General features: G+C 40.9%; 1 protein-coding gene across 1 annotated transcript in view; it reads right to left on the bottom strand.

Moving 5' to 3' along the window:
- Positions 1 to 23,348, bottom strand: part of LOC134347693 (tissue factor pathway inhibitor-like) — a 45,814-nt gene that overhangs the window by 5,131 nt on the left and 17,335 nt on the right. The window contains exons 3-4 of the mRNA XM_063050081.1: positions 10,737 to 10,916; positions 484 to 669 (exon numbers count right to left, since the gene is read on the bottom strand). Coding sequence (XP_062906151.1) covers positions 484 to 669; positions 10,737 to 10,916 — 366 coding nt within the window. The remainder of the gene's footprint in view (positions 1 to 483; positions 670 to 10,736; positions 10,917 to 23,348) is intronic.

Here is a 23,348-nt window from a genome sequence, read left to right as displayed (position 1 = left end):
TGCAGTTTGTGTATTTGCAAGTACATACAGAGGAATCCTAAGCATGATGGCAATTGTGAGCAACTGTCACTAGCATGAAGTCTAAGTCAGTTCAGTTCATTCACTACTAACTGGATCATCCATTCAGTACATGACCTGATCTATTACTGTCCATTTGTGTAACATAGCGGTTAGCATAATGCCATTACAGTGCCAGCGAACCAGGTTCAATTCCGCCATAGTCAGTAAGTTCTCCCTGTGAATGTGTGGGTTTCCTCCAGGTGCTCCTGTTTCCTCCCACATTCGCAGTAGGTTAATTGGTTGCATGGGTGTAAGTGGGCAGCGCAGGCACGTTGGGCCGGAAGAGTCTGTAGCCACGCTGCAAGTAGTTTTCATTGTATTCGAAGTAATTCAGGCTCTTGTGTTATAGTTATCTTTACCCACCAGTTTCTACTTCAGAATCAGGCAGCACAAGAATAGATATTATAAATTTACACTACCTACCTTTTCTGCAGGTCTTATTACATTGCTGTTTTCTTTTAAATTTGTTTTGATTTCCACCACACCCACTGTAGGTAAAGGTCTCACAGAGGCCAGTGAGATGATTATAGAAGAATCTGGTCATAGTTTTGTTGCAGTTGCCTCTGTCTGCTGGGGGCCTGCAGATGACTGGGATATCCGAAGGCATTCCTGGATCATGAAAAGATACAGAACAATTAAGCTTAATGCATTTGAAAGCCAGATATTTACATTAAAATAATTGTCCATTCAAAGATGGTCATTCTGTAAAATTGCATGGGCCCCAATGATCACCTAATGCTAGTGTTTCCTAGCACAAGTTAAATCAGCCATTTTTATTAGCACACATTTTGAGAGAGAATATCACAGCTTCAGGCAGCGCACCTTCCATCACCATTTCAATTTAAATATTCTTTTCTCTCTGCATTGAACAATCTACTATTTTCAGTTTGTTCAAGTGAACTTCCAGTCAAAATGGCGCCACTGAATGATTCCTCAGGTGATATCTTCCAGATAGCAAATCTCTCCACTAACTTCACTTTTTCTACACTTGCGCTTGTTTCTTCATCTGATTTGTATTACAGGAACTGCTGGAGCCTGTGATGTACAGTTTGGAACGCGATCAAAGGGCCCAGCACTCTGCTCTGTCCAGAGAGCTACCTTGTGGAGGTCAGAGATGGGGGCCGAAAAGGATGGAGAATACAAACTGACCCGTGAGAAAGGTGAGGCGCAGTGTTATGACTGACTCCATCCCAAAGCAGTGAGGAAGAATGAAGCATCAAGGTGAATGAAGAGGGGGCCACTAGGGCCACAAAGGTCAGCAGCTAGATAGGCGCATTTGGACCGGGCCGGCAGCGTTCTGACACAGGTGGCGGTCACTCTTCACAGAAGGGCTGTTGTGCGGCCACTTTCCTCATATGTAGATGAATGTATGTTTACAATATTCTGAGCTTTGATTATTGAACTGTACTTTATATATTGGTTTCCTTCAGTTTTTTGCTGTTCTCTTTCTTGTGCCGATTGACGGGTGGGTGATTAGTCATTTTTTGTGTGTAAGAGGGAAGTTGAGGGGGGTTTCATGCTACTGTCACAACTCTTTTCTGCAAGTGTGGGGATCGGGGATTGTTACTGTTGATTTTTTTTCCCTCTGCGAGTGAGGGTGTCAGGTTGGGGATTGTTATTATCGCTGTTTTTTTCTGCGAGTGAGGGGATCAGCTATTGTTATTGTCGCTGTTTCTCTGTGGGGGAGGAGTGGGAATTTGATGCTATTATTACTTTTTTTCCTGGGGGGGCGAATTTTGGGGTCTGCGAGTTTTGTTTCATTTCTTTCTCATGCTGGGGGGTGGGGGGGGTGGAATTAATGTCTTTTCTTTCATCAACTTCCATGGTCTTTCTGTATTACATGGCTTTCTGGAGAAGACAAATATCAGACTTGTACTGATCCTTTAAATGTCTAATTTCACCTACTGCAGAACAGAGCAACGCCAGTTTAAGAGTGCCTGTGAGGGAGCAACCCAAAGAGAGCAGAAAACCCTCCTAACATCAGTACCAGATCTGAATTACCAGAACCAGTGCAAACCAGAAATACAAATTAATAAAAGTAAAGAGAAAACCAGCAGCTATTTCAGTATGTGTAATTATTAAGAGGATACGTGGAATGCACAACTACCCCAGTTGTGCATTCCACGTATCCTCTTATTATACATACTGAAATAGCTGCTGGTTGAATTCATCAAGTACTCAGTCTTTCTAACTTCTTCCCTTTCTCATTACCTGATTGAAAGACTATGAAATATTTAAATTGAGAAAGGCAGGCAAAACACACCTATTCTTTCAAAACACCCCAAAATTAAAGGCCCAAATCCCATTGTACTCCAGTTTCTGGAAACACAGCATTCAGGTAACGATTATTCTTAGTCTAAGCTATTATTGTATTCTGGCAATAATATAGCTTTCAGCTTCTGCTGCCTTATTCATCCATCTGCAGATAAGGGTCAATGTTACAATTTTGTGCTATGCATATAAAGTTTCCTGCACTATCCCTGCAGTTGCTGGACAGGTGAATACAGCTCAGAAACAGGCAGGCCATCTATCTGAGAAACTCCAGGGACTAAGTGGCATTGGTTTGTACTCATGAGCATCCGAGTATGGAAGAAAATTCTGTAGCTGTGTTAGAATAAGCTTGATGCAATCTTAAAGGAGAAGCAGCACACCAGACTTTTTCTGATAAAACTAGGGTTTTAAAAAAAAGGCTAACAAATTTGTCACTTTGTATTTAGGGAGTTTGGAGCCTCTACTGGGGCTTGCTGGCACCTACACTACCTCCTGGTCAGTGAGATGGAAAAGAGCGAAATCCCCAAGATCTGGTCATTACCAAGTATGTGTAGCAGGCAATGTTAAGAAGCCACATTTGGTCCCAGTGAGATTATAAACATCAACCCAGTGGTAAGGTCACATTATCCCAATTTGCCAAAACCCATGGCTCCAAGTGCACTCTGTATCAAGGAGGAAGGTTGAGGAGGGCTGTGTCTTCTCAATCTACTGATAATATTCCAGCATGGGCTACATCATGAGGGATGAAGAAGCATCAGCAATGAAACCCAAAACAGACCATCACTGAAACAACACACATCAAAGCTGCTGGTGAACGCAGCAGGCCAGGCAGCATCTCTAGGAAGAGGTACAGTCTACGTTTCGGGCATCACTGAAACAACTGAGTTGTTAACATTTGACAATGTACACAATACAGTCCAAATAACTAAGGATCTTATATAGTGAATGTATTAATCTTTCAAAAAAATTGAGGAATAATTTTGAATGTTTTTACAGTTCAAGTGATATATTCAGTGGAGATTTTATTAGGTACATCTGCTCATTAAAGCAAATATTTAATTAGTCAATCACTTGGCAGCAACTCAAGGCACAAAAGCATGCGGATATTGTCAAGAGCTTCAGTCGTTGTTCAGACCAAACACAGGAACGGACAAGAAATGTGATTAAGGGACTTTGACTGTGAAATGATTGTTGGTGCCACTTAGGGTGGTTTGAGTATCTCAGAAACTGGTGCCCTTCTGGGATTTTCCAGAGAAAGGGGCGAAAGACAAAACAACATCCAGTGAGTGGCAGTTCAGTGGGTAAAAATGCCTTGTTAATGGAAAAGGTCAGAAGAATGTCCAAGCTGGTTCAAAGTGATGGAAAGGCGAGAATAACTCAAATAACCACGTGTCACCATAGTGGTGTGCAGAAGGGCCTCTCTGAATGCACAACACGTCGAAGCTTGAAGTGGATGGGCTCCAGAAGCACAAGACCACAAACGTACACAGTGCCCACTTTATCAGGTAAAGAGGTACCTAACAAAGAAGACACCGAGTGCATTTATAAATGCTATCGCTCAATAGCTGCTACAATGTTCTATTAAATCTTATCTATCCGATTCCCATGATTCCCTTCAAATGTGTAACGAGTGAAAAAAAACATTGAGGTTGGAGAGAGAGGCAGTCTTTTGCTGCTGAAGCAATTTTATGTTGATGTTTGCAGGTTGACAGCAAGGTCATGCCATCTAGATTCCCAAGCTGTGATAATTGCTGAAAAATTACCAGCATAGCAAGAAGATTACGTTCAGATAGTTATCTCTTAATATTACAAGATAATGCTGGAGTTTTATGATGATTGCGTTTGGGAAAGGCTCTTATCGATATGTAAATGAATTCACAATCAATTCTTAAATAAATGTACAACAATTGACTAAAAAGTCAATTTCATTCGCTAAGTAAAGACTGAATTGATATGAAAATGGCCATTTTAAATAATAAGCCAAAACTTTTCCCTCACCATCTGGCAAAGTCTAAAATTACCAAGGGAACAACTCCTGGATGTCTGGGCTCCAAATGAGAATCGAAAGTCAAAACTGGGCCTTGGGCTTCACTGATATCTTATCTGGTGTGGTATATTTGTAGTTGAATAGTTTTTGACATTTGAATATGACTGAATGATATAATGGTCAAGTAAGTCATTTGCCTCATTTAGATAATTCCTAGAAATGGTAGGTTGGATTTCAAATAAACAATGAAGTCAAGGGTGGGCAGGGGAGAGAAGCGATAAATTGACGTGAATCAAATGAATAATCCTTCTCTGCCCGACTCCATTAGAAGATCTTCACTAAAAATCAATAAATCTACATTTAGTCAGTGGCTGCAGCACCTTCAGAGGACCCATGGGTTAAGGCTGCTCAACCTTTGCACCAATTATTGCTTCTTTGTTTCACAGAAGGTTCCTAAAGCAAATACTCAGTCCTCATTTACAAGGGAACAAGACCTACAACCTATTTTGGAATACGTAAATGGCAGATCAATTTCCACCTGGAACCCTTCAGGAGTTGTTAACGGAGATCCCGGAAATTTTTCTTTTAAGTACAGCATGGGACAGTCTATTTGGCTCAGAATATTGTGCCTGTCTTGATGCCAATTTATAAAAAATGTTTTCTTCTTGTTAAATATCCATATCCCTCCACTCCCTTCAGGTATCTATCCATTGTAACTCATTTAGTATTTTAGAAATGTCCTTTGCTTTGTAACTTCAACATTTTGACATCAATATTATGACTTTTTAATTTGTAAAATGGGCGCATTTTAAGATGAATTTTCTACTGCACTCCAGTTTTCCATTAGCAAATAGCAAGTGCACATTCTCAAAATTCAGTCTGCAATTTTCTAAGTTATTATTAATCATTATTGCCCAGTAAACAGTGTATAAAAAGAACACTTCTGAATAGGATTAAGGGGTGTATGCTTTATAAACAAAAGAGTGAAAAGGCTTGGCTGAAAACTTCTGGAATCTGAGATAATATATACAAATGTCATTTAAATTAAGAGTATTAAATTTTGCATAAGAAATCAACGAAGCTCCAATTTCAAAAGAACTCAATTAATTTCTTATACATGAAGTCAAATTGCATTTATGTTGTGGTTGTGAATGGAATTGATTAAACTGTACTAGGGATTTATTTCATAATTTATCACAAATCCACAGCTCTCTTGTAAACCCAGATGAAAGCAAAGAGCGCTGTGTAATGTACTGCAACAGGAGATACAAACGCGGATTCCTTGTACTATCACTCCTGGGTCTGGCAGCGAATCATTTCACTGCAGTTGTCACCAGCAACATTTCCCATCACCAACTTTCCACCATCCCAGTTACCAGTATAAATCCTACTGCAATGGGAACAATACAAACTAAATTTGGTAATGGTTTTGAAATGCTATATAAAAGATTCTGGAAGTGGAAAAGACAAATCAATGGACAAGATGGTGAGTAGAAGGCATACAGGAATGCCGTAGAATGGCTGGTTGAGTGGAGTCACACAAAGTCTGCAGGACCAAGGAACTGATTATGGACTTCAGAAAGTGGAAGTTGGGAGAACGGGCAAACTGGTCCTCATTGGGAGTTCAGTGGTAGAACGGGTGAACATCTTCAAATTGCAGGGTATCGACATTTCAGAGGATCTGTCCTGGGCCCAACACACTGATGCAATCACAAACAGGTCACATCAGCCCCTTCACTTTGCTAGGTGATTTGGTACGTCTCCAATGACTCTTGATATCAGAATCGGGTACATTATCACTGACATTTGTTGGGAACTTCGTTGTTTTGTGGCAGTTATAGAACCAGCCAGCTCCATCACAAGCACATCCCTCCCCACCACTGAGGATACCGTCAAGAAGTGGTACCTCAAGGCAGTTTAAGAAACCTCACCATCCAGACATGCCCTCTTCACATTAGTACTTCTGGGGAAGGTGTACAGAAGCTTGAAGACGCACACTCAACGACTCAAAAACAGCTTTTTCCCCTCCACTATCAGACTTCTGAATGATCCATGAACCCAACCACCTTATTCCTGTTCTTGCACTACTTATTTTGTAATTGTTCATAATTTTATGTCTTAGCATTGTTTTGCTACTGCAAAACAAATTTCATAAGATAGTGATGATAAATCTGATTCTGAATCAATGGAAAGCAACCAGAGAATTAAGGAGCACCAGAGTCCTATTTCACTGCAAGCATGGCAATCCATTGCAGTGGGAGTTGCAAATGTATTAATAAAACACCAGAGCCAGCCAGATCTTCCTGCCAGAGGTCTAACCACACATCACAACTGATCACCACATCAATCAGCAATGAAACTGGTTACATGTTAGTGTAGCGGTGTGCTACACACAGCGCTAGAATAACCACACGGAGTCGGTGAGTTAGAGTTGCGATGAAAGAGATTTATTCAAACTTCGTGGCCCGTTTTAAAGCCTTCCCGTTCCCGCCCTCCCTGGGCGGGATTGCTGTGGGGAATGCAATTCCCAGACCCTTTCTGCGCGTGGGATTTTCCCCCTGCTGGTGAAGATGGCCTGGCGCCCTTTTTGCTGCCGGCCCTCTGCCTGCGCGCGCTGTTGTGAGCCGGTTCGTGTGTGCCAGAAAGTGGGTCGCCACATTAGAGCCTTTACTTAATACCACTTCAGCTGAGTCTTGCTGTCTATTTCACATGGTTGTCCATCACGAGGAAAGAATGTGCAGATTCACGAAGATCAACAGGAAGTGCAAACCATTGCTTGAATTGTCCACACATGTTTTTCTTGAATGGAAGAATGGGTGGGATAAAGCCAACAGGATTACGTATTTCTGATCAAATATTGAGAGTAACCATAGAAACCTCAATATCTGGAGAGAAAACATGCCATCATTTGAATTGTTGTTTATTCCCCCTGCTTATCTCATCCAACCATTGGATGAGTAAAACCTAAACATCATTCAGTTCCAATGAATTGGGATACTAAAATTTTCGTCACCAGAAGAAAAACAGTATTACCAACTCAGTGTTCACTTTGTCTGAGCCTTTTCCTCTTTATGAACTATACTGACAACTTCACTTGGTATGCCATGCTTTGACTAGATGTTGGGAAGCTTCAGACCTAGCAATTCAGAATACAAAAAGTAGGAACAAGAGTACGCCACCTGGCAAGTGGAGCCTTCTCCACCACTCAACATGCCCTGCTTGTGGACCGTTTGTCCCACGTGAACACGAAAGAAGCTTTGAAGCATCCATGCCAGAAACCAGCATACCTCCACCCATCACCCCACCCCACCACTCCTCCATACACATCAACTATTCCTCTCCATAGTCCCTCAGCACCCTTCACTGCCCCCCCGCCCCCCCAGTACTGCCACTTTACCTTGACACACCACACCTCGTACTACACTGGCATAATCACTGTCCTCCTGTTTTCATATGCCCTGCTGCTAAGAGTCACCTTATAATTTCCTGTCAGAGTCACCTTATGTTCATATACTGTGGCAACTAACATCACTTCATGTATATACAATCAGTCAACGTAAATAGGGCCACACCCACCAGTTACTTGTACATTTTTCATACGATTGCTTTTATATCTATGTAAAATAAAAAAAAATATATATATAAAAGCATTTTGCACAGTACTGTACATTGGTTAAAATAGGAAGGTGGCTGGGAAACGAATAAGAAAATAAGAGCACTTAACCTTGTGTTAGCTCAGTAGCATTAAGTGTTATCCAGTAACTGGAAAAACAATGTACAGCAAGTACTATGAAAAACTCTTAGTTATAATATAAAATATTTTTACACAGCACTGTATTTATTGTGCCTTTAGGCTTAATGGGTTTTATTTTTAAATGTTGCAACAGATCTGGAGTAACAATCATTTTGTTCTCCTTTACATGTGTGTCCTGACAAATGATAATCAACCGTCTTGAAGAAGATCAGAGCTGATCTGGTCGTGGTCTCAGCTCCACGTACCTTCCTGTTCTTCATAACCCTTAATTACCCTGCTATACAAAAATCTATCTAACCTTGCCTTAAGCAACACACACACAATGCTGGAGGAACTCAATAGATCAGGAGCATCTATGGAAAAGAGTAAACAGCTGACATTTCAAGCAGAGATCTTTCATCAGGACCTGAAGAAGTTGGTCCTGAAAAAGGGTCTCAGCCCCAAATGACGATTGTCTACTCTTTTCCACAGATGCTGTCTGTCCTGTTGAGTTCCTCCAGCGTCACGTGTGGTGCTTTGGATTTCCAGCATCTGCAGATTTTTCTCGTGTTTGTAACCTTGACATGCATGAGATAAAATTAAATGAGAGATCCAAATTAAATAAATTTTACTTAAGAATTCAATTAGAATCACCTCAGTGTATAAACCATGCATCTTTTATTCAGTTTTCTATGAAAATAACATCAGTTCATCTTCATTAGTTTTGTATAGTTTGATACTCATCCCAAGATAGTGCCAAATATATTATTGGCTATTTTAAGCAAGGAATTTAAAATAGATGCAACATACATCAAAGTTGCTGGTGAACGCAGCAGGCCAAGCAGCATCTATAGGAAGAGATATTTAAAATAGATATTGATTTTGGCTTCTTCTAATGCCTGTGGCCAAGTTTTCAAGATGGTTTTTGAGAGCATCTGATGAACAAGATCCCCAGGTTAGACCATAAGGCATAGGAGCAGAATTAGGCCATTTGGCCCACCAAGTCTGCTCCGCCATTCAATCATAGTTGATCCTTTTTTTCCTCTCTCAACCCCATTTCTCGGCCTTCTCCCTATAACCTTTCATGCCATGTCCAATCAAGTACCTATCAATCTCTGCCTTAAATACACCCAACGACCTCCATAGCTGCATGTAGCAACAAATGCCACAAATTCACCACCTATTGGCCACAGGAGTTTCTCCGCATGTCCTTTTTGAAAGGGCGCCCCTCTACCCTGAGGCTGTGCCTCTTGCCCTGGACTCTCCCACTATGGGAAACATCCTTTCCGCGTCTACTCTGCCTAGGCCTTTTAACATTTGAAAGGTTTCAATGAGATCCCCCCTCATCCTTCTAAATTCCAGCGAGTACAGACTGAGAGGCATCAAATATTCCTCGTATGATCACCCTTTCACTCCTGGAATCATCCTTGAGAACCTCCTCTGGACCCTCTCCAATGCCAACACATCTTTTCTAAGAGGAGGTGCCCAAAACTGTTCAGAATACTCAAGGTGAGGCCTCACCAGTGCCTTATAAAGCCTCAGCATCACATCTTTGCTCTTGTATTCTAGACCTCTTGAAATGAATCCTAACATTGCATTTGCCATCCTCACCACTGACTCAACCTGCAAATTAACCTTTAGGGTGTTCTGTACAAGGACTTCCAAGTCACTTTGCATCTCAGATTGTACAGAATGAAATTTGGTGTCACCTCTCAAGGCAAGGTGAAACTCGGGATGACACTGAGTGGAGTCTTGAGACCCCGTTGGTTGAGGAAGTCTGAATGTGGTCTCTAAATCAAAGTCACCTCTACACATTTCATTGGATCTGACAGTAATCATTCTTGCAAAGCCTGCTTCAGTTGCTGCAATTAACGTATTTTAATTGCCGCCTATGAAAGATACAATTTGCCCAATATAGACAGGACCAGGGTGGGTGACAAAGACTGTCCTGCAATTGAAGATTGATGATGAACTTCAATAAAAAATAAATTACAAAAAAAAGTTTCATGGTTCACTTTTTTTAAAAAAGTATATTTCACCAACACTAATTGGATAAAATAACTATATTTCCAATTGTCAGATAATGATGCAAAATATTAGCACAAATTTAGCTAAAATTGAGATTGCTGCATCAAATACAAATGTTGCTAAGACAGATTACTCACTGAAATGTAGCATCTGAAGCAAGTCCAGCTTAGACAATTGCAGCCCTCCACAAATCTGTCACTATCATCAGCATCCTATGACCTATGCTCTCAATAAGCCTTACTTCTCAGAGAGAGCACAAAATCATGGAACTGTTCCAAACAAGAACATCTTTTACTAAGGTTGAGACAAGCTTATAGTTTTGTTAAACTTATTTGGTTAATTAGCTACTTATGACAGGTTATTTAATCATTTATCTCACTGATATCTTGATGCATACCCCTTAATTGCTATCCTGCTTACAGTACAACTGTGCTTGACACTCAATAATTACTTAAATAACTACAAGGTGCTTAGGAACATTCTGAAAATTTGGAACAATCCATATAAATGCAAGTGTATTCTTTCCTAAAACCCAATTTTTTAAAAAAAAGCACCACAAGATGATAACTTTGATGCATTGTTCTAACCTTAAACACTTTTCTCAAATATGATAGAGGGCAAGCTTGGCATAAAATGTTTTGGGACAAATTTGCTTACCATTTGCTTTTTGGCATACATCTTCACAATGCTGCTGTGTTTGGAAGTTATTTCTGTTTCCAAAGCAACCCCCATATATAAATTGCTCACACTTTTTCGTATGTCGATTATAGAAGTACCGACGAAAATACGCTCGGCATGGTCCTCCATCAGCTTCCAAATAACAGGGGTTTCTCCGATCTGTTAAAGAAACACATATTCATATTACTAATATCACACAAACACAGTTCCAACAGTTTCTGATATTGTCCTTGTACTCAATATTGAAATTTCAACCACCAATCTGAAGTAATCCAATTTGTGCTATCTGCAATCAGTTGTGCATTTCTTCATATCATTTAAGTCTAGATTTTCTTCATTGCTTCCGTGAATACAGGCCCATCACAATTACAATGGAGACCATGCTTTATAGCTAGCAATTAGAAAAATGTAAAGCAACAATTATGGAGTATTTTGCACACCGAAAACAACTGACAGTGACATGCACTGACACCAAAAACAATGAAGAAACTGGAGGAGGCCATCTGGTCCATCAAACCTGCTCTCCTGTTAATATAATATTGGCTTCTCTGCCGTTGTGTCACTTTCACAAAGTACTCATTTCCCTGGCATTTACCTCTTCTGATATCACCTCCTTTAAGGCCACAGAGCAGATTAAAAGCAGAACTAATCAAAAGCCTTTTCTAAGAAGTTGGATAATTTTTTTGAAAGGTCTTAAAGGAGGAAACGGACGTGGAGCAAAAGGGAGATGTGACTTAGAAAGGATTTGCAAAGCGCAGTGCTCAGGTGGCAGAATGGCCAGCAGAGACAGAACCTTTTATATTTCATTCCTTTATTTTCATACAAATCAGTCACAAATAGTATTCAATCCATGTCTTCTGAAGCTCTGAGTGACATTTGCCGTGAAATCTTATAAACAGAATGATTTTAATTTGGCCCAATAAATCCATGTTGGGTCCCACCAAAGAATCCATAAAACCTATACCCCTCTCATTGCCCTGCAGTCTGCAGCTTATTCTCTTTCGCAAGTGCATCAATTCCTGTTAGTGTCTGTCACTGAAAGGTCATTTACGGTAGTCAACTAACTAGGAAGCAGGCAGAAAATGGAGCACCATGAATTCACCTATGCATTTTTGGGGAGAACATCCAAACTCCTCCCAGACAACACCTTGAATGTTGCGAGCAGCAGGCCAAAGTCTGTCTCACTTGCTGCCCTCCTTCCTTACTTGTTCATCTGTCTTTTATGAAGAGCATGAATTACAACAAAGCTAAACCACAAACTTATTTTGACCTACAGCTGAGGTTGACCATTCATTCCTTGGATCTTATAGTTGTTTTGGTGTGTATTGTTATGTTGTTAACTATTATTCAAGATCCAAATGAAGCCTCTATCAGGAAAGAAAATAGAAACTAAACCACGGTGGTACAAATATTTTACTGAAACTAACCCACAGTAAATCAGAACTAATATCTTAGCCATTAAACCAGAGAATTAAGACAAACAGTGAGTTCACGTCTGATGAGTAGGTTACGTCACTCTTGACTCAGTCTGACTATTAGCAATACTTCTGCAACTAGAGCACATGTGCAAGCTTAAGACTACTTGTGGAAGGAAATTGAAAGGCTAGATGAAAACAGATTCAAAGTAATGAATCTAAGTTTACTTGAGAAATAATAAGTTCCAGGTAGTGGTTATGATTAACAAAGAATCTTTGTGATCTTAACTACAGTAATTCATTTTCGTTGGTCACTATTAGTATGCTTAAATGCGTACAGAACACTAATTTAGTTCAACTGGCTTAGTTACATTAATTGGGGCGTAATCAGAATGCTAACTAGATATAGGACCGCTAGAAAGTGAGGATGGAGAAATTATGATGGGGACAAGCAGATGGCAGATGAACTAAATGAGTATTTTGCATCAGTCTTCACTGTGGAAGACACTACAGTCGACCTTCACTAATCCGACTACCTGTAATCCGGTTCCTTCGATAATCTGGCACTGATTTCAAATTTTCCGCGCAACTGTGATTTCAAATTTCCCAGGCCACCATACCAATCTGCTGCGCATTGTTTTGGTTGTGCTAGATCTGTTAATGTATTGGTGCGCTCTTGTAAGCACAGACAGGCGATTCCTGCTTGTTTTCCTCCATTTATTAATATCATTGGCTCTTTTTTCACCCCAATTATGGCCCCAGTGAGTAAAGGAAATACACTTGGTGCTGCAAACGAAAACACCGCACATTATCCATTAAAGATAAGGTTGAACTCATGAAAAAAAAAATGGAGAGTGGTGTATCGGTGAAAAGCTTGTGCGAGTGTTACAACATTGGCTCTCCACAGTGTACGATACAAAGAAACAGAAAGAAAAACTGCTACATTTTTTTGCTGACAGTGGCCTCAAAGAAACAGATGTGCGTAAGAAAATGAAAGATGGAAGAAGTTCGGAACTAGATAAAGTGCTGATAACGTGTTTTAATCTTCATAAAAGTGAAGGTGTTGAACTATCTGGAGATATGGTGAAGGAACAAGCAGAAGTGTTTCATGAAGATCTAGGACTAGATTATGAGTGTGACTATAGTGAAGGCTAGCTTCATGGGTTCAAGCAGCGTCATGGCTTACAGTTTCGTGCAGTGTGTGGTGAAAAACGTTCAGCAGACAAGGAAGCAGCAGAGCTTGTTGACGAGTTTGCCAAGTTAGTCTCTGATGAATATGTTGATGATCCTGACAACCCCACACTTGCAGACATGTAACTTTGCCTGAAGGTATATTAAGCGTCTCACTTTAGAAGCGGAAGTGCTCAACCTTTCTATACAAGTTAATTCCTGTACATTTATCTGTACCCTTTATTTTATCTGTGCCTGTACATATATATTACTTTATTGCAATTTCACTTGCTACTCATTTAATATTTCTGTTTCATTATTATCTAACTTGTACTGATTTAGATGATACTTTAAAGGTATGATGAGGCGGTTAGCTATTGCTTAATGTGATCCTTCTATAATTCAACATTTCCACTATCCGGCACTCCTCAGGTCCCAATGGTGCCGGATTAGTGAGGGTCGACCTGTAGCAGTGTGCCAGATGTGGAAGGGTGTGAGGGAAGAGAAGTGAGTGCAGTTACAATTACAAAGAAGAAGGTGCTCAAAAAGCTGAAAGACCCATGGATACATAAGACACCCAGACCAGATGAATTGACCCTAGGGTTCTGAAAGAAATAGCAGTAAAGATTGTGGAGGCGTCAGTAATGATCTTTCAAAACTCATTGGACTCTGGCATGGTGCCAGAGGACTGGAAAATTACAAATGTCACACCACTCTTTAAAGAAAGGAAAAAGGCAGCAGAAAGGAAATTATAGACCACTTAGCCTGACCTCAGTGGTTGGGAAGATCTTGGAGTCAATTGTTAAGGATGTTATGGACAAAGAACAAGACAGATCAAAGTCAGGATGGTTTCCTTAAGGGAAAATCTTGCCTGACGAACCTGTTGGAACTCTTTGAGGAGATTACAAGTAGGATGGATAAAGGAGATGCAGTGGATGTTGTATATTTGGACTTTCAGAAGGCCTTTGACAAGGTGCCACACATGACGCTGCTTACCAAGTTAAAAATCCGTGGTATTATAGTGAAGTTACCGGCATAATTAGAGCATTGGCTGACTGGCAGGAGACAGCGAATGGGAATAAAAGGAACAGTTTCTGATTGGCTGCCAGTGACTAGTGTCATACTGGGGTCGGTGTTAGGACTGCTTTTTATGCTGTATGTCAATGATTTAGATGATGGAGGCTATTCTAGACTGGGTATTGAGCAATGAAGAAGGGTTAATTAGCAATCTTGTCGTGAGAGGCCCCTTGGGTAAGAGTGACCATAATATGGTGGAATTCTTCATTAAGATGGAGAGTGACATAGTTAATTCAGAAACAAAGGTTCTGAACTTAAAGAAGGGTAACTTTGAAGGTATGAGATGTGAATTAGCTAAGATAGACTGGCAAATGACACTTAAAGGGTTGACGGTGGATATGCAACGGCAAGCATTTAAAGATCGCATGGATGAACTACAACAATTGTTCATCCCAGTTTGGCAAAAGAATAAATCAAGGAAGGTAGTGCTGTGGCTGACAAGGGAAATTAGGGATAGTATCAATTCCAAAGAAGAAGCATACAAATTAGCCAGAAAAAGTGGCTCACCTGAGGACTGGGAGAAATTCAGAGTTCAGCAGAGGAGGGCAAAGGGCTTAATTAGGAAGGGGAAAAAAGATTATGAGAGAAAACTGGCAGGGAACATAAAAACTGACTGTAAAAGCTTTTATAGATATGTGAAAAGAAAAAGATTGGTTAAGACAAATGTAGGTCCCCTACAGACAGAAACAGGTGAATTGATTATGGGGAACAAGGACATGGCAGACCAATTGAATAGTTACTTTGGTTCTGTCTTCACTAAGGAGGACATAAATAATCTTCCAGAAATAGTAGGGGACAGAGGGTCCAGTGAGATGGAGGAACTGAGGGAAATACATGTTAGTAGGGAAGTGGTGTTAGGTAAATTGAAGAGATTAAAGGCGGATAAATCCCCAGGGCCAGATGGTCTGCATCCCAGAGTGCTTAAGGAAGTAGCCCAAGAATTAGTGGATGCATTAGTGATAATTTTTCAAAACTCTTTAGATTCTGGACTAGTTCCTGAGTATTGGAGAGTGGCTAATGTAACCCCACTTTTTAAAAAAGGAGGGAGAGAGAAATCAGGGAATTATAGACCGGTTAGCCTAACATCGGTGGTGGGGAAACTGCTAGAGTCACTTATCAAAGATGTGGTAACAGCACATTTGGAAAGCGGTGAAATCATCGGACAAAGTCAGCATGGATTTGTGAAAGGAAAATTATGTCTGACGAATCTCATAGAATTTTTAGAGGATGTAACTAGTAGAGTGGATAGGGGAGAACCAGTGGATGTGGTATATTTGGATTTTCAAAAGGCTTTTGACAAGGTACCACACAGGAGATTAGTGTGCAAACTTAAAACACACGGTATTGGGGTTAAGGTATTGATGTGGATAGAGAATTGGTTGGCAGACAGGAAGCAAAGAGTGGGAATAAACGGGACCTTTTCAGAATGGCAGGCAGTGACTAGTGGGGTACCGCAAGGCTAAGTGCTGGGACCGCAGTTGTTTACAATATATATTAATGATTTGGATGAGGGAATTAAATGCAGCATCTCCAAGTTTGCGGATGACACGAAGCTGGGCGGCAGTGTTAGCTGTGAGGAGGATGCTAAGAGGATGCAGGGTGACTTGGATAGGTTAGGTGAGTGGGCAAATTCATGGCAGATGCAATTTAATGTGGATAAATGTGAAGTTATCCACTTTGGTGGCAAAAACAGGAAAACAGATTATTATCTGAATGGTGGCCGATTAGGAAAAGGGGAGGTGCAACAAGACCTGGGTGTCATTATACACTAGTCATTGAAAGTGGGCATGCAGGTACAGCAGGCAATGAAAAAGGCGAATGGTACGCTGGCATTTATAGCGAGTGGATTCGAGTACAGGAGCAGGGAGGTACTACTGCAGTTGTACAAGGCCTTGGTGAGACCACACCTGGAGTATTGTGTGCAGTTTTGGTCCCCTAATCTGAGGAAAGACATCCTTGCCATAGAGGGAGTACAAAGAAGGTTTATCAGATTGATTCCTGGGATGGCAGGACTTTCATATGATGAAAAACTGGATGAACTAGGCTTATACTCGTTGGAATTTAGAAGATTGAGGGGGGTTCTGATTGAAACGTATAAAATCCTAAAGGGATTGGACAGGCTAGATGCAGGAAGATTGTTCCCGATGTTGGGGAAGTCCAGAACGAGGGGTCACAGTTTGAGGATAAAGGGGAAGCCTTTTAGGACCGAGATTAGGAAAAACTTCTTCACACAGAGAGTGGTGAATCTGTGGAATTCTCTGCCACAGGAAACAGTTGAGGCCAGTTCATTGGCTATATTTAAGAGGGAGTTAGATATAGCCCTTGTGGCTAAAGGGATCAGGGGGTTTGGAGGGAAGGCTGGTATGGGGTTCTGAGTTGGATGATCAGCCATGATCATACTGAATGGCGGTGCAGGCTCGAAGGGCCGAATGGCCTACTCCTGCACCTATTTTCTATGTTTCTATGTTTCTAGAAGGCTTGGTTGCAAAGTTTGCAGATGATACAAAAACTGGTTAAGGGGCAGGTAGTGTTGAGGAAACAGGTAAGAAGCAGAAGGACGGACAGATTAGAAGAATGGGCAAGAAAGTTGCAAATGAAATACAATGGTTATGTACTTTGGTAGTAGAAATAAATGTGCAAACTATTTTCTAAATGGGGAGAAAATCCAAAATCTGAGATGCAAAGGGACTTGCGAGTCCTTCTGCAGAATATCATTAAGGTTAACTTACAGGTAGATTCGTGGTGAGGAAGGCAAATGCATTGTTAGCACTCATTTCAAGAGGCCTAGAATATGAGAGCAGGGATGTGATGCCGAGGTTTTATAAGGCACTGGTGAGGCCTCACCTTGAGTATTGTGAACAGTTTTAGGCTCTTCATCTCAGAAAAGATGTGCTGGCATCAGAGAGGGTTCAGAGGAAGTTCACAAGGATGATTCCAGGAATGAAAGAAAGGGTCTTCATACAATGAATGTTTGATGGCTCTGCGTCCGTACGTGCTGGAATTTAGAAGGATTGGTGGGGGGGGGGCGGGGGCAGGGGAAGAGATCTTATTGAAACTTTTCGAATGTTGAAAGGCCTCGACAGAGTAGATGTGGAAAGGATGTTTCCCATGGAGGGTTTAGGTCTTGGACAAGAGGGCACTGCATCTGAATAGCAGAATGCCAATTTAACACAGAGATGCAGAGAAATGTCTTTAAGGTAGTGAAATTGTGGAAATTGTTACCACATGCAGCTGTGGAGGCCAGGTCATTGGGTCTATTTAAGGCAGAGATTGATAAGTTCTTGATTGGACACAGGGAAAATGTTGGGGAGGAGGCTGACAAGGGGAAAAAAAAAGGATCAGCCATGATTGAATTGAAGAGCAGCCTTGATGGGCCAAATGGCCTAATTTGCTCCTATGCCTTATGGTCGCTAACTTCACTTAAATATGTTAATTCAAATGCTAACTTTGTTACTCCATTATATCACTAATTTAGTTTTGTTACTTTTTGGCTGTGGAATTTGTTATTTCAGAGCACGTCATACAATGTCGATCTCCTGACTTAGTCTGTCAGCAGTTGGTTTATTTTAAGGTAACTGCTACACCACCGCAAAAAATGAATGTTCATGAAATTAATTTTGTTAATCATAATGAAAACTTAAGTTTACAATTTTTTTTATAACCATGCTTAAAGTTTTGTGGTTTTAGTCACTATGCACACCCTCTTCGCACTTATCAGACAAGTGGGTGCTTATACCTGAATAAACTGCATCAGGCTACTTTCACACAAGTAAAACACCAATGATTAAACAAAGCAACTAAACTGACAGAAGCTATGAGGGCATAGAAGGCCAGCCTCAGTTTAATCTCTTTTTTAAAATTGGCAAGATCTCACCTGCATAACTGCACAGGTCCCAATAGTACCCCAATGGTTTTTAAAGTTGTCATCGCCGAGGGGATAAGCTCCAACTCCAACCACTAAATGCTCCCTATGGTGTGTGTCTCAAATAGCCTCTGACAACCAAGTCCAGCTCCTGGCGTGGCTTGGCCAAGTTCAACAGAACCATTTCTATGGTAGGCGAAGGGGCAAAGGCAGATTACTAGGGTAGGAGAAGGGGCAAAGGCAGATTACTAGGGTAGGAGAAAGGGCAAAGGCAGATTACTAGTGCTTTAAAACCAGCCGCTTTGGGCAGATGAGGGTCACCTCGGAGAATGAAAAATCTGATCTCAAACCTCCGCTGCCTTGTGGCAATTCCCACTCATAGGGAGAGGCTTCGGGGTTAACCTGAGGAGAAACCCGCAGCTGGAGTCGCTAAGGTGTTCCTACATCGTTCAATGCTAACTGGCAATATCTGCAACGCCACTGAGGCCAAACCGTAGCACACCCTGCCGTTCCTTTGGATTCATCGGCTGTATGATGAGGGGAGGCCTACTTTCATGGGGAGCAGCTCATTCTCCATATTGTACTGCCTGGGCTTGTGTAAAACATAGACAGCTAGGACGAAATCTCCATGCTCGACCCCAACTGAGGGCCTCATTGTATGTCCCAACCTAAAGCTGTAGAATTATAAGATCAAAAGCACAACCTTCTCATGCAGAATCAAATATACAGCACTGATCCACTTCTGGCACCTGAAGCAAGTCATAATAATACAGCCCTGCACTGAGTTTGCATCCTCCCTGTGAGTACACAGGGCTTTCCTGGGTGCTGCAGTTTCTCCCACCTCCCAATGATGTTTCGGTTGGTGGGTGAATTGATCCCGAGTGTGCACATGGGTGGTAGAATTTGGAAGGGAAGTTGATGGGAATGCTGGGAAGGCTGGAACAGGCTCCGTGAGCTCGAGGATATTTCCCATGTCGCTCTCTGTGACTATCATTCCAACAGTAAGGCCCAATTCATTGGGTCCACAGTCTAAGCCGTTCAACGTATTCACTCAAATTTTTATTACTTCATTTCAGCAACTGCCTGTCAATTACAACTTTTAACAGTTCTTCAACCCACCTTCAGCCGCTCATACATTTCACTTTGAGCATTGTAGTCTTTGTGCCGTACTGGATGAATCCAAAGCATTTTATCACCAGGTGTTTCCTTACGCATTTTCTCTCAAAGTGTAACTACAGCATTTGATCATCAGAGACAATGTTTATGTCCACACATCTTAAACTTATAACAAACATTAAGACTACTGTTGGAGCTGAAAATCTATTTGCTGGGAATAAAGGAACAGTCCCTCAGAACCTGACAAAATATCCCATTTATGGCATCAATGAAAGAACCCTCAAAACAGTGATCAACAAAAACTAGATTGAACTTTCTGGTTGAGTGCCAGCCAAAATTCAACACTTTTTAAAATGGAGAAATGTGAGATGATACAGTTTGGTAGGAAGAATGAGAGGAGAAGTAGATTAAATGACATGGTTCTAAAATGAGGCACACACCTGCAAGGCATAGAGGAGATAAGCAAAAATGTTATGCTGACCCTTTATAAAACACTAGTCCAGCCTCAATTGGATTATTATGTTCAATCTGTGGTGGAATCAAAAAGGGTCCAGAAAGTATGGTTTCAGGAATGAGGGTCAGCATCAGAAGGATAAATTAGAGTTTTCTTTGGTAGAGAGAAGGCTAGGGAAAGAATCAATAGAAATATAAAAACGTTGACCTCATAGATGGAGGAGGGAATTTAGGGCAGTTGGGGCAAATATGGGGTGGCACAGTAGCATAACAGTATTACAGTGCCAGTAATTATAGGTTCAATTCCTAGTGCTGTCTGTAAGGAGTTTGTACATTCTCCCCGTGACCACATGGGTTTCCTCTGGGACCTCCACTTTCCTCCTAAACTCCAAAGATGTATAGTTAGGGTTAGTAAATGGTGGTCATGCAACGTTGGTGCCAGCAATGTGCCACCACTTGCACAATCCTCGCTGGTGATTTAACTCAAGCAACACATTTCAATATGTGCTTTGGTGTATATGTGTGTGACAAATTAAGTTAATCTTAGAGGGGAAGAGAACTAAGGGTAGCTAGCGAAATCTGGAATTCCTCAGCCTACAGCTGTGATAGTTGCATCTGCAGAATTTCTCATGTTTACAAGTTGTATAGAACCAGGTTTCATTGTTTCCTTCAAAAGAAGATGAGATAAATACATAAAATGTGGTAAAACAGTAAAGGCTATGGAGGAGAGGCTGAATGATGGAACTAGAGAGATGCCTTGACATGGGGGGCGGGGGGCGGGGGGGGCGGTTGATTGGTTTCCTTCTGTGACTATTCATCCTATGAAATTTATGTCCATTGCTTTGTGAATGAAACTGATCTGAAACTATAGGGGTATATGGGCCAAAAGCAGTCAAATTGAATTAGATTAAATACACATTTCAGTCAGCGTGAATGAGTTGTGCCAAAAGGCCAGTTTCCTTGTATAAATCGATGAATCTACAAATCAGCAGCAATTTTGCTTTAAATAACACACAACCTGTCATGAGTTGTAAATGATATCTTTGAATCACATGGCACATCACAGTCAATACTGGACCTGTAACATTTTAAGCCTAAAACACAACTTCTAGTGGAGGATGAAAATATCGGCACTGAGTCACTACTATCTCACAGCCCTAATCTCCAATGTTATCTGTGTGGAGCTTGCACATAGCGACTGACCAGATTATTGAAACTCCACTATGCAGATAAGCACAAATGTTCTGGTAGTCAGCTGATCTGAATAGTTAGCAAACCCCAAATACACTCTGGTTTTTCATTTTCTGATCGTCTAACAGATAACGTACAGTACTTCAACAGAAAGTCATTTTAAAGGAGTGCTTGTATGTCACCTTTAAAAGCACATTCTACAAACACAGTGTTACTTTTACATATTTGCCAAAACTGAAATGGCAAAAATAAAAATGAAAGTAAATTGAAACTGGAAGCACGAAATATCTTGTTGCATTGGTTAAACCTCTTAAAAGTACCATACTTGTTGGGAAATGGTGGTCAAGTTAAACTGTTTGCATGGTACTTTGCTGCTATTTATAGTGTTCTGCTCTCTTGCTTTCTCACAGAAAGCAAACTCCTCTGAGACACTCTCTTACTGCAGTGGTAGAAGTGACGAACACTTTCATTCTGGAAGCAATGCTTTTGCCTTTGTCTGGGAAGCATGCATCATCAATGGTGGTTTGGAAGCATGCATCATGGAAATACACTGGAAACCTACCCAATGTGAAAAGTTCAAGCTGGGTTCTGGAGAATGTCTGAGGTAATTCAATCTTACGGGTTGATTTCTGGAGAATGTGTGAGGTAATTCGATTTTATGGGTAAGCTCAGGCAGGATTGCTTGAACAAATACGTGGAAATTTTGGGATGGATGAGGAAGTGATGCACATCTCGTCCTTTCAATTACCATTCTTCCCTCTTTTACAGACATAATACCATTAACCGCATTCCCCCCATCCCCAAATACCAAATAAATATATAAACCTATTCACTTTTCTGCACTTGAATGAAACAGAATTTGGAAAGAAAACTATCGTCAGAGACAGCTGAAAGTAAACCAAATCAACAATTTAACGCATCACTAAAACAAGGAGAGAAAGCAATGTAAGGGAGTGAAGCACAGTTTATTTTCCAGCATTGCTCACTTTATAAAGTCTGTTTCAATGCCAAAGAGTCAGGCCTTATCCCCATTTCTAAGCTTGTGGGCCCCACTGCAGGCATTCCAATAGGACTCTGAATTCAGGCTTTGAAGTATCTTGGAAACATTAGTCTGGGGACGAAGGAGTTTATTTAAATGAACTGAAGGATTATTTATAAGATCCCTCAGTAAAATTAGTCAAAGATGAATCACACATTCTTTTAGTCTCACCAACTCGTCTGGCAATGTAATATGTAAATGTTTTGTGTGCACAGAAGCTCTTCCTGTAGGCAGGAGCCAGATCACTCATCACTCCATTCCATGGGCATCAAAATCACCTTCCTAGTAATGCTGGACTCTGTTCAAAACTGTACCTTGCAGCCACTGCTACTGAGGCAAGATGCCAATCGGCTGGCAGCACCCTGACTCTGTCCTGATCCTTGGGCATCAATGTTGGGTGATCAGTTGTACTGCAGCATCAATACTGAAAATAATCTCAAGAGGTAGTTTTAATCCTGTAACTAAATTTTAACAGTGAATAATTCCTTGAACCTGAATGATACTATACACCTGCTCTCGACAGAACTTGCCTTTTTGTATCAGCTCAGGCAGATGCCAAAATGCAAACTTCAAACACACTGAGGATACAACTGAAATGCCATTTAACATGTTAAGACGTGACGGCAACTAATCATGAATATTTGGGTGGGAACAACTGTTAGCTATTAATGACTCTATGGTATTACGTCAATAGATCCATCACATATGCTAAGCCTTTTCATCTCAGTCATCCACTTATTCAACATATACCCCATAAAAATTATAAATTCTAGAAGGTATGGAATAAGGAAATTATAACCAACATCACAAACCTTTGTTTTGATCAGTTTGTATTTCTTCCTATTTATTCAAAAGTGACTTAATTGGGTTTGAGAAGGATATCTTGAAAATACACAATATATTCTGTTTAATCAGTCTGCGCAGGTGCTTACATATTTTACAAAAGTGAAAATCTTGGCTTCTCTTTTAAACTTACAGCTTCAAAAAGACCATGAGACCATAAGACAAAGGAGCAGAATTAGGCTATTCAGCCTATCGAGTCTGCTCTGCCATTCCATCATGGCTGATCCCGGATCCCACTCAACCACACATCCCTTGATGCCCTGACCAATCAGGAAACTATCAACTTCCACCTTAAATATACTCAACGGACTTGGCCTCCACCACAGTCTGTGCAGAACATTCCACCGATTCACTACTCTCTGGCTAAAAGAATTCCTCCTTACTTCTGTTCTAAAAACACCCCTCAATTTTGAGGCTGTGCCTTC

The sequence above is a fragment of the Mobula hypostoma genome, chromosome 6 (genome assembly GCF_963921235.1).
Source record: "Mobula hypostoma chromosome 6, sMobHyp1.1, whole genome shotgun sequence".
Classification (NCBI taxonomy): domain Eukaryota; kingdom Metazoa; phylum Chordata; class Chondrichthyes; order Myliobatiformes; family Myliobatidae; genus Mobula; species Mobula hypostoma.
The sequence above is the reverse complement of the archived record's forward strand: the minus strand, read 5'-3'. Positions and strand labels throughout refer to the sequence as shown.